Source organism: Micropterus salmoides, unplaced genomic scaffold (genome assembly GCF_014851395.1).
Source record: "Micropterus salmoides isolate LMB-PRFRI ecotype aquatic unplaced genomic scaffold, ASM1485139v1 Ms_hic_scaffold_14, whole genome shotgun sequence".
In the NCBI taxonomy this organism is placed as follows: domain Eukaryota; kingdom Metazoa; phylum Chordata; class Actinopteri; order Centrarchiformes; family Centrarchidae; genus Micropterus; species Micropterus salmoides.
In genome coordinates this window covers 24,268,572-24,286,246 of record NW_024040485.1, presented here as the reverse complement: position 1 = coordinate 24,286,246, position 17,675 = coordinate 24,268,572, and the positions used below count along the sequence as shown (strand labels likewise).

Below are 17,675 nucleotides of genomic sequence, written 5' to 3'. Positions count from 1 at the left end.
TTGTGGCTGTCAGTAGCACTCAGGGAAGCTTCATTAGTCGTCAGAAGGAGGCAAGGCTGTGACTCATGCCTGAGTGAAGAGACCAATGGGCAGCCGGAGCCTGAGATATAAATAACGAATAAAAAATATTCTTGAGGGAGAAAGGGTCACTTGCGCGCCGCTGGATGGGATTGTATTAGTTCGCTCTGTTGATATTCAGCCATCGCCGCCACTGGACTGTTCCTTGTCGCGCCTTTGAGTGGCAATTGTAACATCTAGATATAGTTTGGACACGACAACCTGTGCGCCCGTGAGCCGGTAAGACGCCTTTCATTTCAGCGGCGCCCTTGATAGGCTGTATTGATAGGTTTCATATTCCTTCATAGACATATTCACAGATCATAACGTCGGGTTATTTTGGAGAATATTAAATTAGGCTACTATTAAAAATATGCTGTAATTCGCTGTACCGTTTGAAAGGTATCAGTCTCAGATTAGTGACAGAAGGAATTCATTAGTAGTTCAGTCTGTCTCTCATGCCATGATGACACTGAGTGATGATGGTGTGGGATATGCTTGTTCAAAGCGCAACTTAATTGAAATGTCGATTGCTAAGTCAATAGGTGAATTACGTAGGCTATTTATGTGGACATAATAGTTGCATCTTTAATAAATCAGTCTGTGTAGATTAGGTGTTATTTCACCAATAATAACCATTTCTTTTCTGATATGCCTCCTTACACGGCGGCCTGAATTAATCCTTTTTTTTTTTTTAATCTTCTTGTTTTTAGTCCTTAGAAATATCAGCATGTTGTGAGTGCAGTGATGATCACAGACATAAAGCTCATAGATTTTAATGGTCTGATGCCTCTCTGCCCAAGACATCTAATGATCATTTTCCTCCAACGAGCCATTATCTGTTTCCTATTGGTCCAGGTCCCTGATAACAACTTTTTGAATTTTATCTTTAATATTGGCTCCGTATTCTGGACATTGGACTGGACCTGGGAATATATAATGTCGTATTGCTTATGTGTCGTGCGAAATTCTCTCCAAATTTCCAAATTGCGCGGCTTTGTTCACACCACTTTCTGATCAAACCTTGGCCTACCCATTAAATCAATTTTAGTTATTCAATATATACATTTATGTGTGCATGTATGTATCAGGCCTGAATTGGATAAGCAGACCTGGTCTCTCCTAACCGTGGACCGTTTGGTTTGCAGTTGAATTATTCTGGAGATCAGTTAACAGAGGACTGATGGCCACGTCTGAACCGAGAACCACCGACGGCGACCAGGACCCCAACTCCGGCAATTTAAGACCTCCATCCACAAGTACGTCCTCACACATCTCTCTCTGTTAACAGCACCGTGATCCAGTATCGATCGCCGAGGGTAAATTTTAGTTAAGGCTGTCCCTCTCCGGAGCGTTCAGGCTGTGCTTACAGAATCAGCCCCCTGGATCTGACGCGACTCGGTGCCTTGCTCAAAGACACTTTTGCAGTGTGGTTCATTGCCAACACGAAGGTTTAAAAACACTTCATCCCACGCACACCTCTCTCTCTCTCTCTCTCTCTCCCTCTGGATCTGTCTGCCCCTCTGTCTCTCTCTCCCCTCCTTCTCTGTCTGATAAAAGCGAGTCTCGCCCGGGTCATTTGCTGTGTGGGCTCCGTCGTTAATCACTCGGTTAAAAACAGAGCCATCACAGCTGCCTGTCGCTGCCTGGCGGACCAGCGGTGGACCTGGCGCTGAAATAATTTGCCATTAAGGCATTGGTATTTATAATGATCGAAAAGCATTTAGTGATTACATTTCTGAATGAATAGGCCTATGCATTTACTGATCGAAAATATATTCCTGATTTGAATTTGGACCCCTGTTTTATTGCAACAACGTCTTCATTCTCTTGGTTTCAATAGTATATTTTATGATTTCGACAAATTTCGCAAAAAATATGATGATTTATTTCTGTCATAATTCATCTAATCTCGTTGGATGCATTAGGGCCTCAAGGCTGGAGTCTGCATAGATTAGTTGCTCTTGAAATGTTGAAATGTTGCTGGTAATTTTAAGAAGTGGCTGGACCTATTTAGGGATACATTAACCTATGGGTTAATTCATCATTTAAGCCTTTGTTGCATGCACAAAATCGACCCCATTATAGTACACTTGAGCGGCCATGTGCAGTGCAACGCGGGGAAATAATTACAGGTTTTTGTCTTCAGTCCAATGTAAGAGGAAATAAGATTCAGTTCCTAGGGGCCAGTGCAGATTTCACGTTAGTATTTTCTCTTTCTATTGAATAACATATTTTTGAAAATTGTATTTGTGGCCCTTGGGTGTCAGTAAACATTTCTATAAAAATCTCAGACATATTTCAAATGTGGGTTTGTACCGAGAAAAGCCCATTAAAAGAAGATGTTTGTTTTGTCTGACTTGCTGGTATACTGCTGCTGGATGTTGCCATTATCTCTCTGCCACGCTCCATCTCACGCCTGGCGGCTTGCAATGTAGCCTATGTGTGTAAGTGTGTGTGTGTGTGTGTGTGTGTATGCGCGCGCGTGTCTGCCTGGTTATATGCCTTGGCCTCAGTACCTCGAGCTGTTCTCTAGTTTCTCTCAGAATGAAATTGCTTCAGTAAATTTAAATACTTGTTTTTGTTTTGAAAGTTTTCCATCAGGTGTATCCGCCGCCTCGCTGTGGCTCTGCTGCCGTGCGCTCTCCATTTTATTCCCTCTGGCTTCTGCTCCATCTCTGCTCACGCATGTCCACGCTCCGGTCTGTGGGTGTGTGTGTGTGTGTGTGTGTGTGTGTGTGTGTGCATGATGTGTGTATGTGTTTGACGCACTATACTATGCGTTTCTGCATCACGCCGGCTATAGTCTTCCCGGCCACAGACATTACCAGCTCGCTCCAGTCACATACTGTGTTTCACTCAATTAATTTCTTCCGTCCTCCGTGAACTCATTTCACGGGCGTTAATTCCAGTCCGCCCCTTGGCTGGGTGTGTGAGCCGGCGTGGATCTGCCGTGTGGACCACTGTCGGTGCCTATTGATTGAACTTAAATCGGAAATCGGATCATAAAGGGACCCATCCCCTTTAAGATCAGTGGGCGCTGTGGTAAATAAAAAGTATAAAATACATTCTCACTAAACTAAGGCCTCATTGAGCCACACTAATCAAATACAAATGACTCAGTGCTTTAAAGAGCCCACAATAAAATACCAAAAAGAACCTGAGTGTTCAGAATCACACACCTGGCCAAGAGCCGTCCGCATCCCGCTTCCACTGTGCTCACTGTGCTCCACCAGCTTTATATCCATCACCCGCTCATCCACGTTGTCTCGGCGGCCTGCCTCTTCAGAAACTCAAACGTTCATTCTGTTTTAGCCTACGAATATGCGTGGATGCACGGATGCACACGGAAGCTGGGGATGAAGATTTGTGGTAAGTTTCCAGGGCACATAAAATGCTCCACTTCTTTCAACATGCAATATTTTTATAGTCACATTTTTGACATATTAGAAAATATGCCATTTGGGAAGGACGTATTTAGGGATGTATGTTAACATGTCTCCATAATAGGCCTCTTGTGATATGCATTTCTTGCCTCTATTTCTTTAACATTTTAACCATAGGGTGGCTTTTATTCTCTCTTATTTTTCTAATAAATAAAACCGAGGCCTGAAATAGGCCATTATAAAGGCTGTTAGAGCAGGGCCATCCACGACTGTCACTATGTGTTTCCATCTTCTAAAGGTCAGTGGACATTAGCCTGTAGGTCTGATGATGAGAGCCCAGGATCACCACTCGTGACCGCCCATGAAACCCCCATGTCTTTCCCATTTCACCACCAAGAGAAACATCCACGAGACAGGCCTGTGAATATATGCTATATAGCCCAGAATGCTCCTTATAATAACATGCAAATAAATTAGTATTTTCATTTCCCATTCAAATATTTCTTTAAAACAAAAAATCCAAAAAGTTTTTTTCTACATCTGTTCTTTGATCTGCTTTCAATCTCACACAGTCTATATTACAGTGGAAAATAGCGGGTGTGACGTTGCAGGGAAGGCGAGTTTATTTCTCCATCCTTTAAAGGAATTTGTTTCTTTCAGTGAATCAAAAATTAAAACGTATGGATGATGTGTTTTTCTTGCAGCTATGCAAAGGTATATGAATGTCATAGATATGGTCCATTGAAACCGAATATTATTGGCCTGTTTGTTATGGCAGAAATGAGTTAAGACCAAAAAGATCGAATACGTTTGAAGTTGCCATTTCTGAGAATGAGAAATTGACCACTGGATTTTGATTGGTCTAAATTACATTTTAATGGGCTGGAATGGAAATTGAGTGGGGATAGTTCTAAATGGAGGCTATGGTAGTATAGATGGTCTCGCACATTGATTTTGAATATGTCATTGGGTATTTAATGAGCAATGCATTATAGACTTTCCATTGAAAAATATGAGACAATATTTCCATGTGTTTTGCGCACAATTAGGCCCACACTTTACCACACTTTCCTACAGATAAAGAGGGCCTATAGCCTGCAGAAATCCGATCAATCATGGAGTTCAAAACATAGGCCATATGCCTTGCAGGGGCAGACTGGTTTAGGGCTCTGTGCAACCTTCCTGCATTAACCCCAGGATGCGTAGTTATTGGCTGAGTCATCGCCACGGGCTGCCCACTGAGCCGATCAGTCTGTGGACTGGGGACATCCTGACTGGGGTGTGGTGGTGATGTCACAGGGTGGGGAGGGCACCCACACGCGCACGCGCTCTCTCACACACACACACACACACACACACAGATTTAAACTGGTGGTCCCTCTTCCTTACCTACATGGCCTAGGCCTATATAAGTTTGGCCTCCGCATTTCCGATTAAAGAATTAAGCATTAGGAGCTGACTGACACAGATAGGCCCTAGTTATCAAACGCTGCCACTTTCATATTCATATATTCATATTCATATTTGACTAAATAACGCCGGAATTTTGAGATTAATTTCTCTTTCTTGTATTTTTTTGGCCCATAATTTAGTTTTTTTGTGGAATGGAGATGTTTGGTGATAACTCCTGCCCTCCACCGTGTAACACCCTAGGGTTCCTGCAGAAGAACAACAGTCTCGACGAGAAGGGGAGGCTCGCGGGCCAGAAGAACCTACTATCGTGCGACAACAGTGACAGGGACGCGCGCTACCGCCTCACCGAGACCGACTTCTCCAACCTGTTCGCCAGAGGTGAGAACTACAATATTCCAGCCAGACACATCAACGTAAAAGATTGTTCATTTCTGGAACAATTTACGAGCGCACGCTCATTAATTCAAATTAAATGACCGTTGGCGCTTTTGTGCAAATCTTCAGTTTTCTTATCTGTTGAATAAGCCTATGCATTTTCTTATGTTATCTCTTAGAAGCCACAATGTTGTTGGCCTCAAAAATCGACTTTGGACAACGACCAAAGTTAGAGGCATAACCTAATAATATATTTGGACAATATAGAAAACGAACCTAAGGTTGCTATTTCCTGTTAAGAACGATGCTTCTCAGTTTAAAGCCAGGAAGCCAAAATGTATGGCAATAAATGGAGGAGTTACTAATGACAGTAGGCTAGCCTATTATTACCCTATATTAGCCTACTAAACGTTACTTTATTCGACCAGAATAATTCATTATTAGACATACGTCACAAACAGAAACATTTTAAGAAATACAAAGTCAGATTTGGACTTTCTAAAGACTAAGTTACAGCCAGAGCATCGGCAAAAGACCCAGGCTAAGTTTCCACTGTCACTCCTCACCTCTTAGACCTGCTGCCAGCCAAAAATGGAGAGGAGCCTACCATACAGTTTTTGTTGGAGATGGTCGACATCCTCACCAACTACGTCAAGAAGACTTTCGACCGCTCCACCAAGGTGCTGGACTTCCACCACCCTCACCAGCTCCTTGAGGGCATGGAGGGCTTCAACCTGGAGCTGTCCGACCAGCCTGAATCCCTGGAGCAGATCCTGGTGGACTGCAGGGACACGCTGAAATATGGCGTCCGGACAGGTAGGACACCTTCAAGGTTAAACTATAGCTGTATCTAAGGTAAAAGGGGGGTCACCTAGTATGAGTTGGGAATATGATTTCAAAGCTTGGGGATTTTGAATAATTCATATGGTGGTGTTTGTGATTTAGCAAAAAGACACTGGAAAATGTGAAAAGGCCCTGCAGACACACATATCGTCATTTACAATATTATACAAAACATTCTATGAGAGCTCAAGTTAATAAAAGTATCTTTGATGGTATCTCAGATGATATTCCTATAATATGATGATATATATTCTCAGAAACATGCGTCCATTTAATAACTTTCATGTAAGTTAATACTGACTATTGTACTGAATTCAACACAAACCATTAGAGAAGAAGTTGCTGGCCAGACAGTATACAGCCTGTTATGATGACTGCCTTCTTTATTGTCCCCCTGGTAATTCAGTTGACATCCCCCTTTTCTTTCCCCTCGAGTTATTAAACCAAGTGTCGCCTGAGGGCATCCTAACACGGGCTGTTTCAAGCTGTTAAAAACGACCACCCTCAAACTGTCCCTCGGGTTTTATATATCACACAGGGTGTACTGTGTCCATGCCTCAGCACCACTTTTCTTTTCAGTGGCATGGTGCTTTTTACTGCCTCTCAGAACATGTTTGAGGCTGAATTGTGTGATGTGCGACTGGAGGAGCTGTCCGCGGTGCTGGAATGTAAATCTGATCTTTCTTTCCTCTCGCTGTTAAGCAGCACAGTCAGCTTATTTAACATACACACAAAATTATATTTATTTTCCATATATTTGATATTTTTATTCATAAGTAACTTAATATGACAGACATATTTATTATGTGAGCCACGCAGCACTGCCTTCACAAGGTGCTTGTATCCATGACTGCATTTAGGCTCCCGGCCTGTTGACGGGGACTGTGTGTTCAAGCACCTTAGAGTCTAAATGGCTGTCACATAGCCTTGTTACCAATGTAATTATGGTACAATGAACAGTGCAATGTCAGATCCCTTAGGTTTCATGGCTGACCAGGAGAATATAAAATGAAATCCATAGTCATTATATACCTTCATAAAGGTTTTTTATGTACCCAGGACAAGGCAAACATATCAGTGGCTGTCTTTCTTATTGCTTTCTCTTTAAATAAAACATGATTCCCTCATAATTAAAGCCATGTTAATAGGAATGTCATTATGTATATATTTTTATGTTCAGGTCACCCGCGATTCTTCAACCAGTTGTCTTCTGGCCTGGACATCATCGGCTTGGCTGGAGAGTGGCTCACCTCCACTGCTAACACCAACATGTGAGTCATACAGTATGTGCCCAAACACAATTCTTATCCATACAGGGGAAAGACCTCTAAATGTTAGGACAGGACAACAGAGATTTCTTGTTTGTAGGCTACTGGTAATAACCCAGAGTCATTATCATATAAAGTCATGGTGAAGGTGCTCATGGTGTTCCCCTCAGCTCACACCACAATTGGTCACGGTTATATAAAGTGTTTGGTTTGTCCTGTTGAGATTGTGTATTGACAGATGGCAGGTTGCCACTGTGCTGTACTGTATATCCGAGGCAGCCTAGCCCCAGGGGTGGTTAGATTGTATATTGATCTCAGGTCACAGTTACATGGTGGCCCAGTCTGAAAGAGGGCACGAACCACATCAACATTGCACACTCTGAACACAGCTACACACACACAAACTCTCTCACACACACAGGCTGTAAATAAGCTGTAACCTTGTGTTATGATCACTGGAAAAGAAGAAGGAACATTGTCGTAATACTGCTGTACAATATCAGAATATTCAATAACAGACACACACTCATTGTTGCACACAAAGCAATGCACATCTTGCCAGCTGAATATTTACAGCTCTTTTAATTTATTCTCAGTGGAGAAATGAATAAATCTGTCAGTTGATTTCCTCACTGGAATAAACATGAACTCCTCAAAAATGAGACAATCTACAAAATATTTAAAATATTTGATGCTTATTCATAGCAATATTTACAGTATTAAGACTGCCTTAAAGGGATGCCCAGAGAAGAAAATGTGAAAATGTACAGCACTCTTATAGAGGGCTGCAACTAATGATTATTTTCATTTGATCTAATGATCATTTAATCTGCCGGTTAATGTCTCAGTTCAAGCTGGGCATTTCATTTCAGAAGCATCTTTTTGTTATATTTGTTGGAATTCTCTTTATATCCAACAATGAATACATTAAATGCTCTAACACACAAAAAAAATCCAGTATCTGTGTCATAAAGGATAATTTCTGTATTTTTATACCTTGGCCCTATTTTTACATATTTTGGGGTTTAAAAATGCAAGTAGGTACAAAAACTTTTGAAATACGTGCAGTAGGTGGCTTCAGTCGTCAGCCGCGAAATGGCTACAGTGGCTGCAACATATTGTAGCGGAGAGGAGATGTGTAGCATAGAGGAACTGTTAGCAAGACTTTCTTTCCTAAAGTTACTCCAACACAACAAACTCCTCTCTCTAACTCAAGTACCTTGAGTGATACTTCTTCTGTTTCTGTTTCTGGTTTCTGCGGGGCGACTGTTTCGGCTGCCTAGCTGTCTCTTACTGATTTCTCCAAGATGCCTACCACAGCTTAAATTGATTCGTCATTTGGTCTCTAAAATGTCAAAGACACAAACAAAATGTCTACAGTACACTTTCCCAAAAGCCTACGATGACATGATTAAATGTCCTGTTTTGTCTGACCAACAGTCCAAAACCTAAAAATATTCGATTTGCTATTACGTAAAATGAAGAAAAGCAGCAAATTCTCAGAATTTAAAAGCTGGAGTCAGAGAGTGTTTGGCAATTTTGCTTGAAAAAAAATCAACAATTAGTCGATCGACCGACTTATTGTTTCAGGTCTACCCTTATGTATGAAAGAGAAAAATCAACAAAAACTACATATGCCCTGACAATTACTGAGCTCCAGACAGAAGGCAAGAAAACTGACAGAATTCTAACAGCATTTAAAAAGAGATTTTAAAGCAGAATCAGTTCCTTAAATATCAATAAATTAGTACAACAAATATCTAAAACTTGGTGATACAATGTTGAGACACTTGGAGTTCATGGTACAAAGTGAGATATACTAGCTACAAAGACAGCATGACCTTCACAGTGCAAAAACACCAACCAAGATATAAGTGGTGGACTGAGGACAGTATACACCACTCACATACACAAATTGAGCATTCAATATTCTCTTAATATTGTGGCCTCTACATTTTCCCCTAGACTGGCTGCTAAAGAAAAGATCAATGTAACCAAAAGGAAAGGAACATTGAGACACTTAGTTTATCCAATTTCTCAAAACATTAGCTTAGGAAACTACCCCCTTTCCCCCTCTTAGGAAAAACTTTCCCATCTCATCTCCCGGTTGGAAGAATGCCCAAAGAGACAGGGCCATTGAATTCACACACTCGCGCACTCTTTCATAATGACACACACACACACCAGCTCTGGCTGTCCCAGATACAGCAGCTAGGGTTTCCAGTCCATTGACTGCAGGCTCATTGTGAGCTGGTCTTAGCAGATAGGCCAGCTGGGCCCCACACTGACACACAATGTCCTCCGGCTGCACAGAAAACCCAGTCACACTGTGGCAACTGGCTGCTGCAGCTCCCTGCGGAGTGCTCATTCCGCCTCTATTGTCCCTGTGGATACCGACTGACTCAGTGCTCCTTTGAGGGTTTGAGAGAGCAGAGTGTGTTTGGGGGTCACAGGGTTAGTCACATAGAGACACGCACACACACATTCAAACACAGACTCACACACATTGAGTGCCCTTGATGATGATAATAAGGGCATTTAGGGGCTGTCCCTGGAGAAAGGCAGGTGACTGAGGGGTAATTTTCACCCTGAAAAGACCAATGATTGGCTCTGATTGTGATAATGATCACCATTATTGTCATTGCAGCGTGAAATGACTCACAGAGAAAAAAGGGACTTTGAAAAAGGTGCACTGGTTTTGTCCCTTTTCTGCTACGGTTGAGATTCATTTGAAGAAGAAATGAAAGTGATACATCCAAGATATTAGGCATTTTTGTGTTCCTTATATGAACTATAATTCCAGTCTATCAAAGAACACCATATTCCTGAAATTAGATCTCCGAGAGGCTTCTTTCTGATTTTATCCTTTGTTTTCGCCATTCATGGTCAAAACCCAGCTGTCACAATCTGATCTGGTGTATTGACCAGAAACTAATGTTCCAATCAAATCCATCCCGTGGGCGAGCCCCTCAGCAGGGATGTTTACACACACAAATGTCTTTCTCTTCTCTATTTCTTCATCCTTTTTTAATTCATTTTCTATCCATCCTCAACCACAGCTTTTCTCGTCTCCTATTTTCAGCCACTGCCTTTCGCCTTGTTGTCCTATTTCTTTTCTGTATGCTTTCCTTGCTCTGCCTCCATATCAACCCCTCCTCTTCCTTTGTTGTCCTCTGTCACAGTTTCATTCAGTGCATTGTTTCCCAACAGCTCTCGTCTCCCCTCAGCCTTTATTTCTCTTCCTCTGTACCCAAGCTTCCAAAATGTTTCAGTCCTCGTGTAGAGACGTACTTGTGAAGACAAAAGAGACGAGATAATGTTATTGTCGTTTTAGATGGTACTGGTGTTGATGGGAGTGGAGGAGTGTTGTATAACTGGCCTCATTAAAAGTAAAGGTAAACAGGGATCAGTCCTAAGGGTGTGTGTGGGAGGCGGTGAGATGCCCGTCAGTTAGTGAAGAGAGCAAAAGCTCAGGCCTCACTGTGGGAGTTGGTTTTCTGTGACACATGTAATCTACTTTAGCTTCTCCAGGAGTTTTGCTCTTTTGTTGTTCAATGAGCTACCAGCCACACAGACACATATCTATCGTTTTTATTCCCTCTCATCTCCCTGTAAATATTGTTTTTGTCTTTTAATCTTCTCTCTCTCTTTTTCTTTCTTTTAATGAAATAATGACAATTAAAAATTACGGTGTCTTCCTCTATATCTGAATTTTGGGGTCCACAGAGGCTGTTATCTCTTTAAAACACACACACTCTCTCTGCATGCCTGCCTTTCTTTCTCATGCACACATGTGCTAAAAATACACGTTCATGTCCTCTCAGCCATCAAATCAGCCCCATTCAGACTCACTAAGATTGGCAGGATTGACAGATAGCCATCAGAGCTTTGTGGGCTTTAATGAAACTACTGAGTGATTTTAGAAAGAATTTGAATATGAATGTTTGCTGCCCGAATCCTATCAGACACTTTTTAATTAGCTCTATCAGCACAACCCCAGTTTGTGCTATGTGGATGGAATTATAGTGAAGCTAATGAAAAACCAATGCTTGTGTGTGTTGGTGTGTCTGTATTTGGGCTTTCTAATCTGCAAGTGTCTGCGTGCATAAGAATCCTCTTTTATTCCTCTTGCTCACAGAGTAGTTGTTAATGACTCAGCCGTTACGGTTATGTTGAATGACGTGATATATTCATACATTCTGTGATATGATTGACAGGTTCACCTATGAGATTGCTCCAGTGTTTGTGTTGATGGAGCAGCTGACTCTGAAGAAAATGAGAGAGATGATTGGTTGGCCCAATGGAGAGGGAGACGGAATTTTTTCACCGGGTTAGTCTTTAAATAACAGTTTCCATATACACGATGAGGGTGTGTTATTTTGTGTTGGATGGTAAAACTATAAGCAGAAAGTCTAATGAGTTGCTATTTTAATTTCTGTAATAATATTGTTGTTACCAGCATGCACTGCAGTTGGTGTGTGAATGCGGGTTTGCAAGGTGTTAATGTGTCTGTCTCTCCTCAACAGGGGGCGCTATTTCCAACATGTACAGCGTGATGATCGCACGTTACAAGTACTTCCCCGAGGTCAAGACCAAGGGCATGTCTGCTGCTCCACGTCTTGTCCTCTTCACATCTGAACACGTATGTGACCATGAACACACACACATACACACACTGTCCATTTTAGGTATTCTAATAAAGTAGGCGCTATGCTTCATCGGCTGTAGATTAAGGCCATTGAAGAAGTCCGGTAATAATCAGTAGGTCTATTTGAATCAAGGCAATGGCTAGTTTAATGGATTCCTTTTGATTTCATCGCATCTGCTTTTGTCTGTAAAGAATTGCACAGTTGAGAACATGACAGAAAACAAGCCAAAGCTCAATTAGCAAAAATCACAAAATCTTCACTCTCCTGGAAACTTAGCTATTATTTCAATGATAGATGAATTATATGCCTAATGTCCCTACAGAGCCACTACTCCATAAAGAAGGCTGGAGCTGCTCTTGGCTTTGGTACTGAGAATGTGATCCTGCTGAGCACAGATGAGAGGTGGGGAATTCATCTTAGAAATGTAAAGCCACAACAGTAAAAGCGTAAAATACTGTTTGTGAACAATGTCATGAAGAGAGGAGATGATTCTTGTATGACATGTATTTGATGCTAATATGATGCTCTTTCAGGGGGAGAGTCATTCCTGCAGATCTGGAGGCCAAGATTATTGATGCTAAACAGAAGGTCAGTGTCATTGCTCCTTTACCTTTCATTTAATTTATTTATTTGTTCTTGCTCTTTTACTTGATCTTGTGTGTCGATTCTGCAGGGTTATGTGCCATTGTTTGTGAATGCCACGGCTGGGTCGACTGTCTACGGTGCATTTGATCCCATCAATGAGATTGCTGACATCTGCGAGAAGTACAACTTGTGGCTCCATGTTGATGTGAGTATCTGACATCGGAGTAGATGCTGCACTATTTTGATATTGGTAGAAAGAGTACTATGTCCTTGCTTGCGTACCCCTCAGTAAAAGTGCTGTCTCCTCAGGGAGCGTGGGGTGGTGGACTACTGATGTCCAGGAAGCATCGCCATAAGCTTAATGGAGTTGAGAGGTAGGTACATGTGAAATGATGGGTTGCTCTGTATTGCTATTTAAAGCAAATCTTCATTAAGACTACTTTAGTAAATTTATACATATATTAAACTTGGCAGGGCCAACTCTGTCACATGGAACCCTCACAAGATGATGGGTGTGCCTCTGCAGTGCTCTGCAATCCTGGTCAGAGAGAAGGTACAGTAAACACACCTCAACATTTCAGGAAGATTTTAAACCCTTTTAAACACTGTATTTTGAAGGTTTTATTTAAATAATGTGCATTGTTCCTGGATTATTGTTATGACAGGCCGTTCTTTTTAAGAATGAGCACAATACCCGCTATACATTACAAGTTCATATGAATGTAACCTTTCATAGCAGTAGTTCCACATAGTCCTAGCCTGCTATGGGCATTACAGTTGTGGAAAAAAGGGTCAACAGTGTATGTACTCTGTGTGCGTCTGTAGGGAATCCTGGCAGGCTGCAATTCCATGTGTGCTGGCTACCTGTTCCAACCAGACAAACAGTACGACGTCACCTACGACACAGGGGACAAAGCAATCCAGTGTGGCCGACACGTCGACATCTTTAAGTTCTGGCTCATGTGGAAGGCCAAGGTGAGATGAAGGAAGAAAGACGCACACAGAAATACCTGATAACTTGTAAATTATTCTTTTACCAACATACACAAATGTCTTCAAGCCAATAGGAATTGTGTTATTATAGCAGATGCTATAGCTGTATACTCTGCTTTTTGTTGTTAAATGTTTATTGACTGACTGACTTTCTTTCCCTGCAGGGTACCATAGGGTTTGAGCAGCACATTGACAAGTGTTTGGAACTGTCTCAGTACCTGTACAACAAGATCAAGAACAGGGAGGGATATGAGATGGTGTTTGATGGAGTGGTGAGCGTCTCTTTTTGTTCTATCAATGTTATTTTCAATCACTGGGGAAAATTCAATATTCAATATATTAATAACATATACTGACATGACAGGAACCATTTTGGGGGTTTAACCAAGAAATAAATATGTTAATTGCTGTCTTACTCTCTTTCCTCTAACTCCATGTTTCTTCATTTTTGAGTGGTGTAAAGAAGTGTGTGCGTATTAACTGTGTTTATTCCTGTCGACAGCCCCAGCACACCAATGTTTGCTTCTGGTATATTCCACCCAGCATGAGAGGCATGCCTGATGGTGATGAGCGGCGAGAAAAACTCCACAGGGTAAGACACCTGTCAATGACTATGTTATTTTTTACTTTGTCAACCTGTGCATCACATGTGGCCTGTGCACAGATAGAAATGAGGTTTAATCTTTAAAAGGTGCAATTACTGTATCCTCCATTGTCTCTGTTAAATAGACATTAAAAGAAACTGTAGAAAAAGAATCACGTCCAGATATTTCATCAGCTTCAGCTTTCATGTTTACCCTTTCTTTTTATTCATACAACCAAAGAGCAATATTTTCATGTACACTTTTTATTTCAGTAATGCAGTTGTACGTTGTAATTTTTTGACTCCACCAGGTGGCGCCAAAGATCAAGGCCATGATGATGGAGTCAGGGACAACCATGGTGGGCTACCAGCCTCAAGGGAATAAAGTCAACTTCTTCCGTATGGTCGTCTCCAACCCTGCGGTCACCCAGTCTGACATCGACTTCCTCATTGATGAGATTGAGAGGATGGCTCAAGACCTGTAGACCTCTCAGCCATCACTGCCTCAGTGTATTTCCAAGACAAATGCTACGAGGTGAAACATTCACAGTGCTGCAGACTGAATAGTGATAGGACGTGTTTTAGGTTCTTTCTATCCGGTCTATCTTAGCCTGAAGCATTTTGACTGTTTCTCTAACGGAAGAGAAACTCATAATGAGAGACTTTCTTACTTGCTCGTCCCACATAGTTCCTCCTCTAGACAAAATATGTAAGTACTAAGTATCTGAAGGCTCCAGGTACAACAAACATCTGCTAAACTAATGTATGTGTGTGCTGTGGAATCTTGTAATGTGTGTGCGTGTAAGCTAGTTTCTCATCCAATGTAGTTTGTCTTTTAATGTCTGTGTGCGTGTGTGTGTGTGTGTGTGTGTGCGCGCGTGTGTCTGTGTGTGGTCAACCACAGAAAGGGAGAAAAGCACAGATCAAAATATAACAAACTATCATAACATTATTTTGCTGTATCATACATTTGCTACACAAAATTGAATCATTGGTGCTTTCAGCTGTACATTATATTTAATCTCAGTGCACTGACCTATTTGTCCTAAACCGATGTCCAAGCCCTTGCAGCAGTGTGTGTGCAGGTGTGCATGTGGCACAATGAGTGTATCCTGTCATGTATTTTAGGCTAGCACTATGTTAAAAATAAGCTTATTATTACCTTATGTGCACACCGTAGGTACCAAGTGTGTTAAGCTGAGGGGTGTTAGATAACCCTTAGCAACTGATCTACAGTCTGCCATATTTTTGCTCGTAGAGGTTTAAGATTAAGATTTAAAATGTCTACAGCTATGTCAAGTCTGTGACAACTTTAAACATGTAAAACGCTGGCTCGTTGTTTGTTTCATGCGATACCCATATGTGTTTATAATATTGTTAAAATATGAATATTTAATTAAATAAGAAAAAAATATTTATTTCATTTCCACTGTTTGCAGATTCAGGTATTTTATTGTAAATGTATCTTTATGTGTATTACACGGTAATACATTTGTAAGAAGTTTATTTATAGTGATTTGTCAGCCAAAGAAAGAGAATCGGGAACAGAGCAATCCATTGTCCTGCTTATTCAACTTCTTATAGATTGTAGGTGTTTGTAAAATGTTACCTATTGACCCTGGACTGCGATGCAATTTCTATGGTGTTTCTTTCCGTGATTGTGAGTCTTTTTGACTGAATGTTTTGAGATGACTGACTGGCCTTCTGATGAGATTAAGAATGATGTCTATATAATCCTCTGGCTGTCGCGCCAGTCTTTTATTTGAGAGAAGCACAAGTATGTGAGAATGTACTCTCCTCTAGAGAATGAGAAGGAAGGGTTGTTGTATCTGTCTTAATCCTAATGCATTTACTGTAATATAATATATTAATTGTAATACATATTACCTGTATTCTCAGTGTTATGGGAGCTCAATGGAATATCTTGTTAAAAGAGTTCCTGTTTGTGTCTTTGCACAATGTTCACCTTTCTTTCTTCCATTGTAAATGGATGTGTACTATGGCAGTATTATATAAGACTTACGTTAACAAAGTATTTTATGGTATCTAGGGACCATACGTGAATGGCACAATTGCATAAATCGTATTTAAGGTTATCTGTTGACTTTATGTGGCCAGTCTGTTTTTTGTTTTGTTTTTTGATTAAGCCAGCTGTTAGGCAATGTTTCCCGGGAGGTTTTCAGTAGGCACTTCAACAGAATCATACCACCTCCAAAAAGATATTTAATAAAGTCTATTAAAGGGAAACATGAGTCTAACTTATTTAAACACACACACACACACACACACACACACACACACACCACACAACCATTTTCCTCTGTGGCTCCACAAATTGCACTCTTCAGAAAGACAGACATTTTATTTTTGTCTATAATCCCACTCTGCCTCTTAACTGTCTGTATCAGTAGCTACACACAGACACACACACACAGACACACACACACACACACACACACACACACACACACACACACACACACACACACACACACACACACACGTACATTATTGCCTCCCTGCCTAATCATCCTGGAGAAGGCTTTGTTTGGCCCCCAGCTGTGTGTCAGATTGGCTGTTTTCCAGCTTGAAACCCTCCTCTCCATTTCTCCCCTCTCATCTCTTTCCCCTCTTCTTCCTTACTCATTTACTCTTTTCTTCCCTCACATTTGCTCCTCTCACATTTCTCTCTTTTACCTAATTTCACCCTCAGTCTCTCACCTATACATATAATGTGATTCAGCCTCACTAAGCAAATCATTTCTAAGAGAAGCAGATGCATTGGTTACAGTGTTTCATAACCTTTAGGTGGAGAGCATAAAACATACCAAATAGAAGGATAGTAGTGGAGTGAGACTTAAGATCGGCATCATCGAGATCAGCAAGGAGGATATGATGTACTAGCAATGCCCCCTGGTGGTTACTGTCTGTTTGCACAATCATCCAAAGCAATAATTACAACTACCACTACTACAACTACTGCTAATACTACTACTACTAGGCATACTACAAGGCTGCTACAAATAAAAATAATAATTAAGATGTGCCACATAAGGGGTTTTCAAATCTATAAACATTTTAATAATCATGAAAACACATACAGAAGAAGAGATAGCACAAAAAAAGACAGAACATCATCCTGCTAGAAATAAAGGTAAAGGTTTCACCATGGAGTAGTAGATGAAAGTGAAACGGTTATGGAAGAAATAACAGCCAACATGTTTATTCTCCAGAGAGTATGAGACAAGAAACAAGATAATCTCTGGGACAGGAAGTGAAAGGGCTTTGTGGAATGTGGTATTGTAATTTTGAGTAAAATGTGTGCTAATAACACACTGGTTTCTCTCATGGTCTCATTTGTTTCTCGTAATACACCAAGAGAGTGGGTGCACCTACTGAATATTTTAGATAAATAAACCTGCCAGACGTTATCCCAGGAAAGCCTGTTAACCTGACCCTTCAGACACATTTAAGGTTCAGAATACTTATATTTCAAACTCATTTTTAATTTTACATTTAACAT

General features: G+C 41.0%; 1 protein-coding gene across 2 annotated transcripts; it reads left to right on the top strand.

The window, feature by feature from the left end:
- LOC119902432 (glutamate decarboxylase 1-like) lies at positions 1 to 16,399 on the top strand. 2 transcript variants are annotated; one of them, XM_038718611.1, is made up of 17 exons: positions 2 to 297; positions 1,206 to 1,316; positions 3,373 to 3,429; positions 5,097 to 5,234; positions 5,805 to 6,047; positions 7,255 to 7,345; positions 11,560 to 11,672; positions 11,869 to 11,984; positions 12,314 to 12,393; positions 12,525 to 12,579; positions 12,665 to 12,781; positions 12,886 to 12,950; positions 13,051 to 13,129; positions 13,402 to 13,551; positions 13,734 to 13,841; positions 14,072 to 14,161; positions 14,464 to 16,399. In XM_038718611.1, the coding sequence occupies exons 2-17, from the start codon at positions 1,241 to 1,243 to the stop codon at positions 14,635 to 14,637; spliced, it is 1,752 nt and encodes a 583-aa protein (XP_038574539.1). In that variant the 5' UTR covers positions 2 to 297; positions 1,206 to 1,240; the 3' UTR covers positions 14,638 to 16,399. The 2 variants fall into 2 exon arrangements, with proteins under 2 accessions (XP_038574540.1, XP_038574539.1); XM_038718612.1 differs by lacking the exon at positions 3,373 to 3,429 and having other exon boundaries at positions 1 to 297; positions 14,464 to 14,637.
- Positions 16,400 to 17,675: the final 1,276 nt, after the last annotated feature.